Source organism: Aulostomus chinensis, chromosome 24, assembly GCF_037954235.1.
Source record: "Aulostomus chinensis isolate RoL2024-O1b breed Wild chromosome 24, RoL_Achi_v1.0, whole genome shotgun sequence".
Taxonomy (NCBI): domain Eukaryota; kingdom Metazoa; phylum Chordata; class Actinopteri; order Syngnathiformes; family Aulostomidae; genus Aulostomus; species Aulostomus chinensis.
This window is the reverse complement of record NC_141343.1, coordinates 16,524,569-16,540,861: the sequence shown is the minus strand read 5'-3', so window position 1 is coordinate 16,540,861 and position 16,293 is coordinate 16,524,569. Positions and strand designations below refer to the sequence as shown.

Here is a 16,293-nt window from a genome sequence, read left to right as displayed (position 1 = left end):
CACAACGGGTGATTTTTGTTGACTTCAGAATAAGAGCGTACAACAGGATAACAGGATGGTTTACTGATGATTTTCTAGTGAGTTAAAATGGATTTTGTAGTTTGGACTATAATGGATCTTCCTATGTAGTTAAATAAGAAAAAACTTTGGTTTCGAGGCTTTATTGTTATTACTATCCATCCTCCAGCTAGGAAGTCAGATATCAAGTTCTTCAAACAATAACAGGAGTTCTCTACATTTTACTGTCATTAAAAAATCCATTTAAGAAAAAAATCTGAACATTGTTCAACATGCAATTAAGTTGGCCAGCTAACGCCTTCCATGTTCAGTATTTCAGAGTCAGGAAGATTGAGACTGTAAAATTCTTCCCTTTGAGCTCAGTCGATTTAATTTATGAAAAATGAGGGTGAGGAAGAAAATGAGAAGTTATTTGATAACAATTGTTCTTTATTATTAAATAAAGATACAAATAAAACTTGTGTTTACATTTTTACACCATTTAAATTAAGTTTATGAAATACAATTACATACATTTGCGCTTATTGGAGTTTACAATACTGCAGGAAAACTCCTTCAGGGACAATGAAAAATATTTCTCTGATCAAATTAAAACTTTAATAAAATTTAAGAAGACTAAGAGTGCATCTAGAAGTCACAGACACATCATCACCTTGTAATTAAAATGTGCAGTGGTCTAATAAATGTGGTAAAAGTAAAACATACAATATGTGTGTCTGAAACAGAGAGAAAGTACTTCATATGTGCAAAGAAAAATAAAAAAATGCAGTCCACATATTTTTCACTACGATGCTCTGGTAATCAACTTACCACCACTAGAGGGCGTCACATTGTTTTTGTGCAAATTCTCTGACTTTTAAATCATGCGCAATCTCTAACTCTGTTCTTTATTTCTACGTTTAAAAAAAAAAGTTGACCTTGTCTCAGAGAACAGGCACAGCTCCAAAAAGGAACGTTAACCTGACAAACGATCCTCAATCACAATCAAATTAAAACTTTCCAAAGCCCTCAGGTCAGCACAATCAGGGTCGCGCCCGTGTCCGTGCAAACGTCAGGCTTTAATTTCCATTTGCAATCAACAGAAACCAGAACCCTGAGTGGTGAATCTCACCGTTACACACAGCTCGTCTTTGTGTCCAGTCACTCAACTCATAATTTATTTATTTTTATTTACAAGTTAAAAAAAAATACACCTAGAAACTTTAAGAACACAAATTTGTTCATGGATTTGTTGAGATGCAACTGATGCAATAAAACTGCAACAGCAGGCAACACAATTTTGAGCTCAAATCTATGAAAAAACCCACTGTGTAAACAGCATTTTAACATTCACATAGAAACAAAAATAATTTGCTTTCAGAGTGCAAAGTGGTTGTTAACCACGGTTAAAAAATGGCTGTTCATGACCAACGCTTCGACCGTGAAAAATGAGCTCAGACTAGAGCCTCATGTTGACCTTGATGATTCCTGCTTGAGCTCCTGGTAATACTTCTAAGAAAGAAGAAGACGGGAGAACGTGTTAGCCAAGAGTGTATTTCAGTGTGTTTAGTTCTGTGTGTGTGTGTGTGTGTGTGAGAGAGAGAGAGTGTGTACCTTGAGCTTGTCATAGTGTGTCTGGCTGCTACAGTGGGCCTCCTTGGTGGTGGTCTCATTCAGGTAGAAAGCGGCGCAGACGTTACAGAAATACGCCGACCTGAGGAACTCCTGACCTGAAGAGAAAGACAAACAGGAAGAAAATGTAGCTAAATATTTTACTTCAGTACACTGTAGTAAACTCCAGTACATCGCGTACTCATACACACGGACGTCCCTTTCATTCAAGTCCTCCCTTGCTACTTCCTGTTAGCACTTTGCTAATTTGAATGATGCCAAATTACAAATGTTATTAGACCAAACTGATCAAATTCTGCTCAGGCACGGGGTCTTCCTGTGTGAGTCTCCATGTTCTCCCTGTTCCTGCGTGGGTTCTCTCTGGTACTCCGGCTTCCAAAGACATCAATTGGGGACCAGGTTAATCCAGACTCTAAAAGTGACCGTAGGTATGAATGTGAGTGTGAATGGTTGTCTGTCTCTATGTGTTGGCCCTACCATGGACTGGTGACCTGTCCAGGAGGAACCCCGCCTCTCGCCCGTGGCCGCTGGGATAGACCCCCCCCCCCCCCGCGACCCCTAACAGGAACAAGCGGAAGACAATGGATGGATGATCAAATTCTGATTGTGAGAGGAGTCCCTTTCGCTGTTGTGTGACACTTCAAACAATTAAATTTACAGCCACAACAGAGACAGCGACAGAGAAAGCTCGTCTTCTTTGTAGTGACCGTCGCTACCAGAAGATTAAAGCTCTGCAACGGTGCTTTAAAATCCTTCCCAGAAACAAAAGGTGTCCTAATGTTGAGTGAGTCTCACCTAGAGGGTTGTCAGGTCTGAATGCTGCCACTTCAGACAACTGAGAGCGAGATCTCTTCGCGTCAGGTCCGACCAGCTCGCTCTTACGTTTACCTGCAACCAGAGAACCATCCATCAGACCTTTCTGACTACGCGAGTCCAGATAAGAAAATGTGCCGACAAGGGAAATTTTTATTATGAATAGGAAATATTTTCATTGTCATTTCTTTTCACAACTAAGGTGCAGATTAAATAATTCACTGATGTCACAGACAATAATTCATGACCATTCTCACTGCTGCCATCAAGGACCTTGTGTTGCTCCTGATATCTGTGGGATCGTCTGTCAGTCTGACTTTAAGGTAACATCAAAACACTGTGGCAATGCAACAGAGCGTCACAGGGATGAGCTCCTGTTGCAGTCCAACAGGAAGTTAGCATAGCAGGGATGAGCAACGGGAAGTTAGCATGGCATGGATGGGCTCCTTTTGCAGGCCAACAGGAAGTTAGCATGGCAGGGATGAGCAACAGGAAGTTAGCATGGCATGGATGGGCTCCTTTTGCAGGCCAACAGGAAGTTAGCATGGCAGGAGTGAGCGACTGCAGTATTCAGCTCTGTGGGGACTACAGTTGAGGAGACTTGTATGTTTTCTTCACCAACTCCCCCATGAACACATTTAATGTGCTCAACAAATGATATATTCATGTTTCGCCACTTCTTGGCTACCACAATTTTTGAAGACACACACAAAGCTTTGAAAGTCTGGTGTTAACTGTATTTTAAGGTAGCAATGTTACAATATCTTTAGCTCATTTAGCCAACAATCATATTTCAGGCATTTAACTGAAAATCCAATGACTTTTAGACAAGGTGGACTTTGACAACACAACAAATGACAGCACACAGAAGGCTGACTGGAGCCCCCAATGGTAAGCTTCCACTGGCAATGGTGTTCTGGTAAACTAGACTACATCCGACATGGCTTCCATCCCTGGCCCTCACCTCCTCCCGGGTTCTGGTTGTCCAGCTGCTCCTGTCCAGCAGACGCCGTCTTCTTAATCTCCAGGTCCAGAGACGAGGGCGCCACAACCGAAGTGGGAGGTGGAACATCAGAGCCGGCTGCTTGCGTTTCTTCTTTCTCACTCCCTTTTTTGCCTCGAGTTGATTTTCTCACTGTGGTAGAAGACGATCTTGTGGTCAACAGGAAACCTTAAAGGTAAATGGTGGTGTTAGGATGCATTTAAGAGCGTTACCAGGAGTCCGTCTGCTCCTCTTCCTGCCTCTCCCTCTTGTGTTGGGTGTTGGCGCTTCTTTGTCTGCTGCTACCACCTCCTCCACTGTCACAAGATTTATACTCTCCTCTAAACCAAAGAAAATGAACAGAAAATATTTTTTAAAGCTCTGGGGTTTTTTGAAAGGGAAATTAGATTTAATCGGAGTGGAACATGAAGAAGAAGCTGGTTCCTTGGATGTATTTCCTTGAATGTCCATCATTAAAATAATACACACCTTTGTCGTCATGTTTGAGCTTAGTGGATTGTGAAGTCACTTCATCAGCAACATCTTCACAAGTTGCCACTGAGGTACTACATCCTGGTATGTCATCTTTTACAGTTTGTGCTTCCTCTTTGGTTGGTGGCTCATCTTGGTTTTGCTTGGCTTCTAAAGAACCCACAGTGTGATAAACAGGTTCTTTCTCTTCTTTGACTTTATTAGCCTCTTTCTTTGGTCTTCCACATCTTCTCTTTCCTCCTCTCACTGACAGCTCATCCTGAACCTCCACAGAGTCCAGGATCTGATATGCTACCTCTTTCTCATCTTCTGCCATTACGACACACTCACCATCACCCTTCTGTAAGGATCCGCTGTCTTTTTTGGTAGGTTCATTTATTTTCTTTGGTCTACCCCTTTTCCTTTTCCCAGGCATATAATTCTTAACCTCGTTCTCAACACGGTCTAAGAGCTGATTGGCCGTCTCTACTTTCATAAGAGTGTCACTCTTCTTTCTTGGTGTGATCACGTCTAAAGAGGCCTTCTCCTTTAGTGATTTTTCTTTGGATACTTGGTGTGAGTCTCTGGCAGTAGTGGGCCTCATCCTTGTTGGCTTGTCATCTTTTTGAGCTGTTTTTGCATTTGTTCTTCCACTTGTTCCTCTGGTAGATCTTGTTGTGACAGCTATGTTATCATCCGCAGAATCCAAAACCTTGCAAGTCACCTCCTCACCCTTGACAGGTTCTACAGATTCTTTCCTAACATTTAGTGTCCGTTTAGGCTCCACCCGTCCTCTTAAGGCCCTCCCTCTACCAGCCCTTTCTAGGCTTTCTTCTTGAACAGTGTCATCTTTGATAGAATCTACCTTCGTTCTTGTCTCATATTGTTTAACAGTCTTCCTGTGACTGGTTCTGGTGCCCAGCCTCTTTGAGGGTTCATAATCTTGAGGAGAAACTGTGTCCAAAGTTCTGATTATTTTTTCGTTCTTTTTGGTCTCTGATTCTGTTGGCTGATCTTCCTCTTCTTGGAGAGGTGTTGTGTCTTCTTTAGATTTCTGGTTCCTGAAAGTCCCTGGAGATTGGGCCAGAAGGTTGTTGTCTTCTGTTACACACTGATTATCAGTTATTGCAAAGGTTTCTTCAGTAATACTATTGTTGTTGTGGTGGTGGTGGTGGCGGTCCTCACAAAGCTGGTCTTCAGACAGGACCTGGGCATCGCAACCTCCCAGGTCTTTGAAAGCTTTGCTGTCTTCCTCTTGTTTTTTATCCCTTCCATCCTGAGCTTGGGTCAAAAGGTCGTCATCTTCTGTTGCAGGCTGATCAAAGGTTTCTTGTTCAGTTCCGTCACTGTCAGGGTCTTTCAAAGCGTCTTTGTTGTCCTCAGATGGGATGTTTCCATGACGACCATCTCCATCTTTGAAAGCTTCAGCATCTTCCTCCTCGTGTTTCCTCTTCTTTCCATCTCCCCCATCCATTACAGCTGACTTGCTCTCTGAGTCTAACAGTTGGATGTGATCCTGGTTACTTGTCTTGTTCTCTTTATCTTTGGTGTCTTCAACTGCAGTTTCATCTTCTGTGTTGTTGACTACTGGAATCTCATCTTTCTTGGGCAGTTGTTTTACTTCAACCTGGTGACTGTCTGCCTGATCTGCAGCTGCTTGGTCTTCAGTAACACTATCCAGCACTTGGAAAGAACCACCCACTTCCATGTCACTGCACTCCTCTGGGAAGGCTTTGCCCTCATCATTGACACTGACCAAGACCTCAAGTGAAGTCTGGCTTTCCTCTGTATGATTATCATTATTTTCCTCCTTGCCCAACTCCTTACTCCTCTCCCACAGTTCAGGTGTGTCATCATTAAAATCGGGCCCAAGGCTCTGGGGATTCTTCACCCTAAAAGGTGAGCTTTCCTGGCCTTGGCTTGTTAACTGTCCCTGTGGCGTTGGATGACTCTCTGAGGATCTTTCTGTTTTTGTTTGAGACTCAGCAAGTTTAGTCGCAGCATCCTTTGTGGACACTTGGCAATCAGACTTTGCCACTTTACTCTCTGTGGTATTCGCCTCTACTTCTATTGACCCTGACTGAGTCTCCACTGATGCTGGGACATTTGCTGTTGACATTTCTTTTTCACATGCAGAGGAAGACAACTGGGTCCAAACACTTGGGGATGCAGTGTTGGATTCTATCACTGGAGGATTCTGCTGATTATTGTGACCAGGTTTGGAGGAATCAGTGGACAAGGGTGAGCTCTCTGGGTCTTTCAAGGAACTTGTTAAGGATGTTCGGAAGGCAGTTGACACACTGGAGCTTTGCCCTACTGAATCCTTGGAGGAAGACGTGGCAGAGATCGGTCGCTCCAGGGTTGTGTTCTCCACTTCATCAACAACTTCATCGATAGTTACAAAGTCATCCATGCTGTAGTTTGGCTCAAATCTATGAACAGCCTGCTCCTAAATGAAGAAAAACGAATTTAGAGAGAACTGATTATTCAAATAATGAATGACTTCACTTGACATTTAAATGATAAAGTTGGCAATGAAATGAACAACTGACCTATCAAATTATTGCATCTGGAACACAGGACACAGTCTTTTATGGTTGGAAAGGTACCCCTGCCCTGAACTAAATGTTTTTGATGGTGTTGGTCTATTTGTTTTTCAGTGGAATTACGCAAAACATGTGAGGCCAATTTTCACCAAACTGGTGGAGGGGTGTTAAAATAGGTACAATAGAAGCAATTGAATTTGGGGCCAAATTTAACATAATGTCAGTTCTAGTGCATAGGTCAGTCACACGGTTCCCACTTTTTTAAAGAGGTTTTCCCAGAGTTTTCAAGGACACAGCAATATGTCACAGCAATGTTAGTTTACCTGCTTGGATTCAAATGCATCGAGCTGGTTCTTCTCACTGTCCTCCGGTTTACAATCGTACTGTTGCACACCACAGTGTGTAAATTTGGTGTCGTCCTCTACAAACACTTCAATGGGCTACAGAGGAGACGATTAGGTACATAGTTACGTATCAAACTGAAGAGTAGCTTGTTGGTGATGAAGGTCAATGGTCTGGGAATAGAAATTTTAAGTGGTAAACAACCTCCCATTAGTAACTTACGTCCAGTAGGAGCTGGCGGCAGACTTCTCGGATATCCTTACTTAGCTTTGTGCCAAACATCAAGACCTGCTTCGTGTCAGGTATTTCCCTGAAGATGTGCTGTAAGCACTGACTCATTTCTGCCACATAAGAATGTGAGACATGGAAGAGGTTTCCTTACATTAAATACAGGTGGCTGCCATCACCAAACATACCAAAGTCTATCAGAACAGCACAAAAGGTCAGCTGATGTTGGACAAAAACAACACACCTTGCTGCCCAAACATTGTGTCGCACTTATCCAGGACAAAATGCTTGATGTTGTTTGGGCTGAGGATCCTCTTCCGCATGAGAGCAAGGATGTAGCATGGTGTTCCAATGACAATATGAGGACAGTTCTTCCTCACCATTTTCTTCCTTGTTTTCGTCATGGCATTGCCACCAATCAATACTTCTGCTTTCACACTGCGCAGGAACTTGGAGAATCGCTTGTACTCATTTCTGATCTGGAACGCCAGCTGTCGTGTGGGGCATATGACTAATACAGACACCTGAAGGGGAGACAAAAACAGTTGGACAATTGGCACACATCCGCTTCCCAGTGTAACACAAAGTGTAGCCGTAACACAATGCTAGCTGTACAAAGGCTATAGAGATAGAGCACGTGAAAGTCCGACTCATACTTAAGGGGGAAAAAGTTCATGGCTTTTCCATGACTTGGTGTAACTGGAAAATGCCCAAAAGCTGCTGTGCGGTGGGATGAACTACCAGGCTAATGAACCCCCATCAAAGGTTTTTGTTAACTGCTGAACTGAAAATCCGAGATTTCAAGGAGAGAAAACTGGTATATATCTGCATTATTGTGAGTCACCCACAGGACTACGTTGGCACTCGGTACAGAATTTTGTCACTAATAAGTCAAACAACAACAGTAGCTTGCAAACATACAGCTGATAATCTCTTAAGCCTGAGTTTCCGCCAACTGATAAGGTAGTGCTTGAAATGGCTGCATTGCACTCTGACTCTACGTGAGCACATACGATACTCCTCTAAACTTGATCAGCTCTTTTTTACTTCTAAAAAAAAAAACAGTCTTATTAAGGATTTATCACATTCAAGGTCGTTCTAATCGGTAGCTCCACGACAAAGACTCACCTGTCCGCCAACCGGCTCAGTCTGTTGCAGTGTGGCCAGAACAAACGCAGCTGTCTTGCCTGTACCAGATGCAGCCTGGCACAGGATGTCCTTGCCCAGGATTGCTTGTGGGATGCATTCACGTTGGACTGCATTAAAAAGGGCAAAATTTACTTGAGCTCGTGCATATAATGATGGGGCCAAATTGAAACATCACCTGTATTTCCAAGTTTCACATAACTGACCAAATATACAAAGCTTAAGCTGGCTATTACCTTGTAACAAATAAACCCTTATTTTGATAGTAATAAAAACCATCGTGTATTTCCACCATCAGTACCTTCGCAAACGCACACACTCTTACCTTTGGATGTATGCTTAAAACCACAGTCACTGATGGAGCGGAGCAGTTCTGTTTTAAGAGGAAAGTCTCTAAAGCCAGGGCTATGGTCGGACATCTGAGGAATTTCTGCCACTTTTTCTTCATGAGCAATCATGTTTGCTGTCCTGGAACCTTGTAGACGCTTTTCAAAGCTCTTCAATCTACAAGAATAAAGCAGAAAATGGTTGTTGATGCCAATAAAAAACTGGGTAAATCTCCCAAAATGGCTTGGCACTGTGAAATAAGTACTATTTCAGGTAACATCTCTTGGATTTCTCTTTCTGTCAACATTATGATATTTTCAATGACTCCTTGTAATAGTGCTGGTCCCCCTCATGCCACCAAAACTTATCGAAGACGCTTGTATCTGTGACCTATGGTTCTGGCTCAGCTCTCTTGTCACCACAATGGTACAGCGAAACGATTGCAAAACCACTCCCACTGTTCGGGTTTTCTGACCCATCTCATGGTCCATGGTCACCTAAGACCCTGAGTTATGTGAACTCCTCCCCTGGGATAGGGACTCTGCCCTACTTGAGGAGGATAATCCACCATTTTCCTGTTGATAATTCCAACCCACCTGCAAACCACCTGAACCCACAGACCAATGATATCGCCAGGACACACACACCTGCAAACGGCAATGATGCAATCCACACACCACCTGTGCCCCCCCCCACCCCCCACCCCCTGGTCAATGTAGTTATGATTAACTCATAAAGGATCATATAAAAAGTGATAGACTTACGGTTCCATGCGTTGAACATTATACCTGAAAGGAGGAATAAATAATGAGTGATTCAAATACAAACACCAGGAAAACTGTGAGACTGATTGGCTCCCCACCGCCCTGCTGGCCTGAGCACGCTGTCATGCTCCCTGACCAGTGCAGTTGAACCTGACATTTTCTCCAGAATCCCGCAGAAATGAAGCAAGACGCCAGTCCAATGTCAGGCTCAGTGTTCACTTTCTAACCAGAAGTTCATGGTTTTACACCCTAAACCATAGGTTTGTGTGTTGGTTTAACACACAGTGAGCACATAATTCATGTTCTAATGCCTTCCAAGCACCCTTTTTGAACACTTGAAAAGCAAAACATGTTCTTTGGATTTAGTCTCACTTTCAGCCCCTTTACCCTCATTTTTCCAGACACAAACATACCAAGTCTGGAAAGTCCCTTCATCAGCGCTTGATGAGACCATGGTGTACTTCTCCATCATCATTGTTACGCAGCTGGAATTGGCCAACTCAAAGCAAATCTGAGGGAGAATGGCAGTCGTGGATAAAGGGAGTAAAAAAACAAACAGAGGAAGAAGAGATGAAGATAGCAACTAAAAAGGAGAAAAGCCATAAATCACGATGCTATACCTGGAGTCACAGAATATCAAAACAAAACGGCGGTCTTGAGTATGTGTGAGTGTTTGTCCTATCAACTAAATCAGGAACAGACTGCAATCTGTGTTATTGTAAACTAGTTTTACTGATGTTCTCAATAACTAAATGTTTTTTTTTTTAAAAAGCTCAACAATAAAATATCCACTGAATTTTGTCTCAGTGAAAATCGAGCTAAACCAGTGTGTTATCCAATATCAGTTCATGTTGGTATCCCCAATAATTTGGTTTGGCTCAGCGTACCTGACAAATAGACAAACAGATGGTTGCTGAAATACTGAAAACTGCGAGTTTAAACAAGAAATGGAAAACCATGTCAAGCTTGGGAAACTCGTGAAATTCAGACGGATACCAACGGTCACATGAAGCCCAGCTCAGACTCCGGGTTGCCAGGCCCTGCGGTCATTCAGTCTTCATAAGCAGCCGCATTCCTGATCGGCGTCTCGAGTTAACAAAAGTCACACCTAGCCTCAGAGTAAAGGTCATCTCCCTGTTCCTCAGTTTCTAGCAATGTCATGGGTTCCCTCCACCAAAAGCCAATGGGATATTTACGCTGGATTGAAACATTGTTCAGACTTGCATGTTTTGTTTGGCAAGATCATCGTCATTGCTGGAAACCACTTTTTGTTTTTTTAAAGCATTTACACAATTGCACAAAGCTAACGTTCAGCTAGGAGCAAACTATGTGGCTGACGCATGAATTCAACGTCACCTCAAGTGAGCTTCAGCTCCCTCCATTTTCCACATGATGACATTTGTTGTCTCGTTTAGCCGCGTGCCAAGTCTTTTTAGTTAACACAAATGCTCTAAAATTCACTAACATGTTTTTTACGTTATTGAATGAATATCTTCATCGAGCGTTAACCACCAACCTGACCTCAGGCATTCAAAGGAACACCCATTGACTTGAAGAGGAAAGAACCAAGTGTTCAATAATCCAAAACTATTTCCTAGGGTTAGGGCTCTTTCATGGCTCTACATTGACCCAAACCAACATTTTACATTGTTAATTACAAACCACCAGGCAGTTCTTGTAAAAAAGTAAATGTGAAACACAAAGTTGTTGTTTTTTACCCTATTGCCAAGTGGCAGGAAGTTGACAAAAGTTGTGATTTTTGCCACAATATTCACCACCGACTTAATGGCATCTGCACTGGTCTCGCCGATCTCCACACACAGCAGCCGCTCCGCCACAGAATCCGGCTTTTGCACTGGCTGAAACACAAAGTGAAGCTGGGTTTCAGGACCAGTTTCATGAACCCCCTTAAGTTTCAGAAGTCAGTTTGTCCCACAGGCAAACAGGCTCTTTCAGAGCAGTGGGGCTCATCTGGGACTGTTGCAGAAAGCCTCCAAGGTTGTTGCCTCCCCTCTTCAAGTCAAGATGCTGCACCTGTGCACTTCAGTACCAGCACCAGTAATTCTGAAAGAACACTTCAACTATTACAGAAATACACTTTAATTTGAAACTGTTTGAATTGTATTTCAAGCTTGCATGTAGCTTAACCACAGTCAGAGGAAAACAGGCTGAAGAGTTTCCCCTCAGGATATCCCTGTGGTGCTTTTGAAACATTCTTTAGTGAAAATTTAAGGAAAAACCTAGGTGGCTTTATGCTAGATTCCAGGCATAGCAATCCAAAGACTGCTGCTCACACTTGGCATGACTTTCAAAATAAAAGTTTAACGACTTACAGCGCTGCTCAGATTCATCAGGGATTTGTACACGCTCTCCTGTGAAAAGACACATTTTTCACACCGCATCTCATTAAAACAAAGCGTAGCCTGCCTTTAAGTGGTTTCACCAGTGTCCATACCTCACTGGATTCAGGCTTCATGGACTGCAACACAAGATGGACCGAGAGTGACCCGCCTCCAACAGAAACCGGATTTCTTAAGTGTTGATAGATAAAATTGCAGCAAGAAGTCCAATCTTCAAAATACACAAAGGCCTGGATGTGAGAATATAAAAGAGAGGTGAGAGAAAATGAAAGCTTTATTTTAATTCATGCAGTCTAAACAGCCTGGAGAAACGTCCTCACCCTCCTCTGCAGTGGCAGGACCATCACATTGTAGTGCAGGGTCCAAGAGTCTCGTTTTGAAAAATACGGCAGGACCAACTTGGCAATGTCTTCATGTTTGTATTGTCCATCTGGCAAACCGGTCAACATGGCTGTCGTAAATCTTCCACGACTGTTGGCCTCCTACAGGACACATGCCAAAAGTTCAATTCCAACTTCTATTAGAACAAGTTGAGAGTTTACACTGTCACTGAGTAAACAAATCTAGCTGCCATGACATCAAATGGAAAGCCGTGATCATTTATTGTGATACTTCTTAACACATATAATGTAAAGAGACCCTTGAACTCGGGTCAAGCTTCACCACTTTAGGCCATGCAGGATTTCTACATCACTGATTCTCAAACTGGTGGTACACAAGATCCCTCAAGTGGTAGAGCAATTCCAGAAATATCTTTTTGAGGAAAATTAAAAACAAACAATCAAAACAGTGAATATTTTGGATTGAAAATAAACTGACTTCACAATGAGTTTTTCTTCCTGGAATATTTTTGTGTCGGACGCTGCGTGGTCACGTTCATTCACGTTCATTCACGTCATGCGCAGGTAGATGCGACGCACCTGCTGCTGCTGCTGCTGGTGGCAACAAACGCTACAAGACAGTGAGGAGCTGTGACTCCTGAGGGGTGCACTACGAAGCGAGATTAGCGGGTTAGCCAGGTGTATTGAGACCGAAGCCAGGGTTGTCAATGTCATGAAGGTGGCTCTCTTTTAACCTGGCTAGATCACCTCGGTAACTGATGCAGCAAACTCAACTGGGTCCGGAGCAGGTTATGCTCCGAGTTTCAGCTTAAATTGACTATAAAAAGTGCTGTCCTTTCACTGACCACCTCTTTTAAAAATGGAATCACCATTTTTGAATAATCCAGTGGACCTCGGCACAATTATTGTGCACTTGCGCTGTCTTTTCCAGACGTAATTCTCTATGAACGCTACAGGTTCTCAGCTGAGGGAACACATTATTCATGCCACATGTGAGTAACCCCACAAAAAGGAGCCACGCACTCACAGCAGCACAAACCCTCTGCATACCATTGCATTTCTTTGCCACAGGAACCTACATGCATTCAGTTGGTGGCATAGAATACTGCATGCTGCTACTCGCAAAGTTGTTCTTGCTCTCACTGAACTACTGAATGTTTGGAGCCCCCTGGCCATTTGCCCACAATGGCTATAAAAGAGGCCCTCTATAAAATCTCAGGTTACATTTACAGTTCTCGATATTATCATCAGTCTGACGAACACTTTAAAATGATATTGAGGTTTTCAGATGACAGCACGCACCGCTGTCATAATTAGCCTTTCAATTCAGCTCACAAATAACAGGCGGATAACTTCACGCAGAGGTGCATTTTCTGTTGGTCACTGCACCTCTGAGTTTCACTCCAATTTTCTGCTGCGCATCCTGATCCCATAGCATTTGTGTTAATTTCAGCAGTGCTCGGCACCATGAGGCCCTGCATGCCTCTTACCCACTGCATCTGTGTAGGAGTGCCTACAGTTTTTAAAGGTACTCTAACAGCGGTTCCAGCTGTCTGCTGATGTCACATATTTCTCCATCATGCTGGGTGAGAACACTGATATCAAAGACTGAAAAATCACATTGCGATGCTGACGAATCAATGTTATTGCACAGCCATAGCCAGTGGATTCTAGAAGACGATCTGTCAGGTTTCTCTTACTATGTAGTAATCAGTGTTTTAATCCGAATGGTATTAAAATGTAACTATACTACAGAGCTTGAATAAAAGTAAGAGAGAATTGGGTTTACCTCAATGTCGCTTTCCCGTTTGACAGTCAGGTAGTCTAGGAAAGAAAAATTAGCAAAAAGTCTTCTTACTGAACAAAGTTCATTTTCTACTTTTACACAGAGAGTATACAGTTAAAAGTAACTTGCCTGGGATGAAAAACCAAGGGCATAGGGTAGGGAACAGGAAGGGTTTATTTGGCATTGTTAGCCAAAACGGTGGATGGCTACCCTGTGGAACACCAAGCTCCTTCCGTGGTGGAATAGTTGCCCCAGCAACAGCAACGGCGCTATCTGGCAGAGCTTTTTCAGGATGTAATGGTGCTGTGGAGGAAAGGAGGCAGGTTAATAAATACATACTGCACATATGCTGCGAGCATGTGTGGTCACTTACAGGGTGATGTAGAGCTAGAGCATGGTACTTTCAGTCTGTAGATTTCACAGCACGGTCGCTGCTTCAAGAGTGTGTACCAAACTCCAATCCGATCTGCATCCAATACTGACTCAAATTCTATAAACACCTGAAACAGAGACACAAACTCAAGTCTGAGACTTAAACATCTACCAAAGGCGACAGGACAGAGCACTGAACATTTTCAGAATGAACAGTAGCTTTACACCTTGTTAAGGAGCGGCAAGTAGTTTTTGACAAAACCGATCTTCCTCAAGGCCACCCTGAGATTTCTGGCATCACTTGGTGAGATGTTGTTGATGAAGATTATGCTTGTTCCATCATCATCCACAGGCTGCACAGTAAACAAAGACAGAAACATCATAACTTTTGGGGATTATTGCAACAACATCAATGAGAATCTGGCTGCTAGTTAGCCTAGCACAAAGGTAGTAGGTAGGAAGCGTTAGCATACCTCTGTAAAAAGTTACAAAAGTGAGAGTTACAGTAAATCACTTACGGCTTTCATTAGCCTCATCACCGACTTATAGAAGCCAAGCTGAAAGAGGAATTGAGGGGGCAGAGTTAAGAACAGAGAACATTTCTCACAATAAAGTCACCCAAATACAAACTTTGTATCTTGTGCAGTGATTTTACGAGCTCATATTCTCGAGACATCAAGAGTTACCACAATGAGTATGTATGCCTCAACAAAGTGTGCCTGTCACCCTGACCATGACCTTTGACCATCATATACCTTTCAGTGTGCCCTTGAGTTGGCTGGCCTGATGGGATGTTGCATGCATCATATTTCCATCTGGGACACAATCCATAGAAAACATTGGTAAAGGGGAGGCCCCTTTGAAATTAAATGTGGAAGTTGCCTGCATGATCGCTTTTTCTGCCATAATCAACACAGGCAGATCAGACCAGTCATATCAACCAAACATACGGAGCAGCAGGTGTGCCACAGAAAAGTAAACTGTTGAACTGACAAGCAGCTGCTCTCAGGTCTATACGTGATTCATTCCATTTTCATAAAATACACGTGTGCATAAGCAAATACCCAACAGACACTTGACTCAAATAAGGCACCAAATGAGTAAAATGTTTTACGAGCGGCTTAAAGAACTCGGGTTAACACTCTGGAAAGATGAGTTCAGTTTTATCTGGATTTTGCGCCTTCGTTTGCCTGATGATCTCATGAAACTGAACATTGCTGCTCGTATCTGGACTATGCAGCAGGTTTACCTCAAAAGCCAAAGTGACTCAGGTACCTGCAGTAGCCACTACTGATTCAAGCTTGGAAACACTTCCAAAAGATGAGAGTCAGCGCACTCCCAGGATGGTGAGAATGTTTTCTAGGCACGACGTCTCAGACGGAAGTGTGGAATACGCCTTCTTGATGTTTGTGCGAACTTTTAAGAAACTCCCTGAAGGTGTTCCAGCAATAAGGTGTTACAGGAAATGAGACAGCTTTTCTGGGCATGTTAGATGAAAGTGACCTTAAACTTTGGCTTTTGACGAACAAAAATCCTTCCAGATCAACTTTCTGGAGTCTCAAAGAAGAAATGGAGGAGGTAAAAACGTCTTTTGAGCAAAACACTTGCGGGGAGAAGTATCACTTTAAGTCAAACAATTGGAAATTTAAAACGTTTTTTGTCCCCTGGGTCTCAGGAGGAAATACTGTAAGAAAACTACAAACAGAGACAACGTTGGTTAAAATGTCTTAAGAATGTCTCAATATTGAGATACTGCCTCCTGAGATACCTCACTGAGTCTGTTTATAAGTATTTGTCATTTGGAGAGAATCAGAATCAGAAGAGGTGATCATGCAGTTGTCTGAAACCTTGACCTAGAACAAGGAATATTTCCCCAGGTCAAACACAGTTGCCTAGATGAAGATGCTTACCGGGCCCATTGGAATACTGTTGCCCAAGGAACGCAGAGAAACATGGCATTGTTCTTTCAAAATCAAAGGTTCTTTTTGGATGACTTCCAGAATGACTTTGTGGGTACAAACACTTGGCAGGATGGCAATGGCCTGAAAAGCAAACCCAGAGCCACATTATTTAATGCGTGGTCATTTTCAAACTGACGGAATGTAATCGTGTGTCCATCAGTCTCTGAGGAATGTTCTTACAGGTAAATGATGCATGTGTCTCTAAAAAAGAGCAGAGAAGAAACT

The 16,293-nt window shown here is 42.9% G+C and overlaps 1 protein-coding gene across 3 annotated transcripts in view; it reads right to left on the bottom strand.

Annotated features, from left to right (window-relative positions):
* Window positions 1-460: 460 nt before the first annotated feature.
* Window positions 461-16,293, bottom strand: part of LOC147238954 (uncharacterized) — a 29,193-nt gene continuing 13,360 nt past the window's right edge. For all 3 annotated transcript variants that reach the window (XM_086196719.1, XM_086196720.1, XM_086196721.1), the window contains 23 exons: window positions 16,018-16,149; window positions 14,626-14,664; window positions 14,335-14,460; window positions 14,109-14,235; window positions 13,865-14,038; window positions 13,739-13,773; window positions 11,929-12,090; window positions 11,704-11,838; window positions 11,582-11,620; window positions 10,967-11,107; window positions 9,662-9,759; window positions 9,249-9,272; window positions 8,483-8,661; window positions 8,140-8,267; window positions 7,256-7,535; window positions 7,006-7,124; window positions 6,765-6,881; window positions 3,914-6,344; window positions 3,658-3,765; window positions 3,407-3,577; window positions 2,425-2,517; window positions 1,612-1,727; window positions 461-1,509 (listed from right to left, as the gene is read on the bottom strand). In XM_086196719.1, coding sequence (XP_086052845.1) covers window positions 1,465-1,509; window positions 1,612-1,727; window positions 2,425-2,517; window positions 3,407-3,577; window positions 3,658-3,765; window positions 3,914-6,344; window positions 6,765-6,881; window positions 7,006-7,124; window positions 7,256-7,535; window positions 8,140-8,267; window positions 8,483-8,661; window positions 9,249-9,272; window positions 9,662-9,759; window positions 10,967-11,107; window positions 11,582-11,620; window positions 11,704-11,838; window positions 11,929-12,090; window positions 13,739-13,773; window positions 13,865-14,038; window positions 14,109-14,235; window positions 14,335-14,460; window positions 14,626-14,664; window positions 16,018-16,149 — 5,019 coding nt within the window. In that variant the 3' untranslated portion in view covers window positions 461-1,464. The remainder of the gene's footprint in view (window positions 1,510-1,611; window positions 1,728-2,424; window positions 2,518-3,406; window positions 3,578-3,657; window positions 3,766-3,913; window positions 6,345-6,764; window positions 6,882-7,005; window positions 7,125-7,255; window positions 7,536-8,139; window positions 8,268-8,482; window positions 8,662-9,248; window positions 9,273-9,661; window positions 9,760-10,966; window positions 11,108-11,581; window positions 11,621-11,703; window positions 11,839-11,928; window positions 12,091-13,738; window positions 13,774-13,864; window positions 14,039-14,108; window positions 14,236-14,334; window positions 14,461-14,625; window positions 14,665-16,017; window positions 16,150-16,293) is intronic.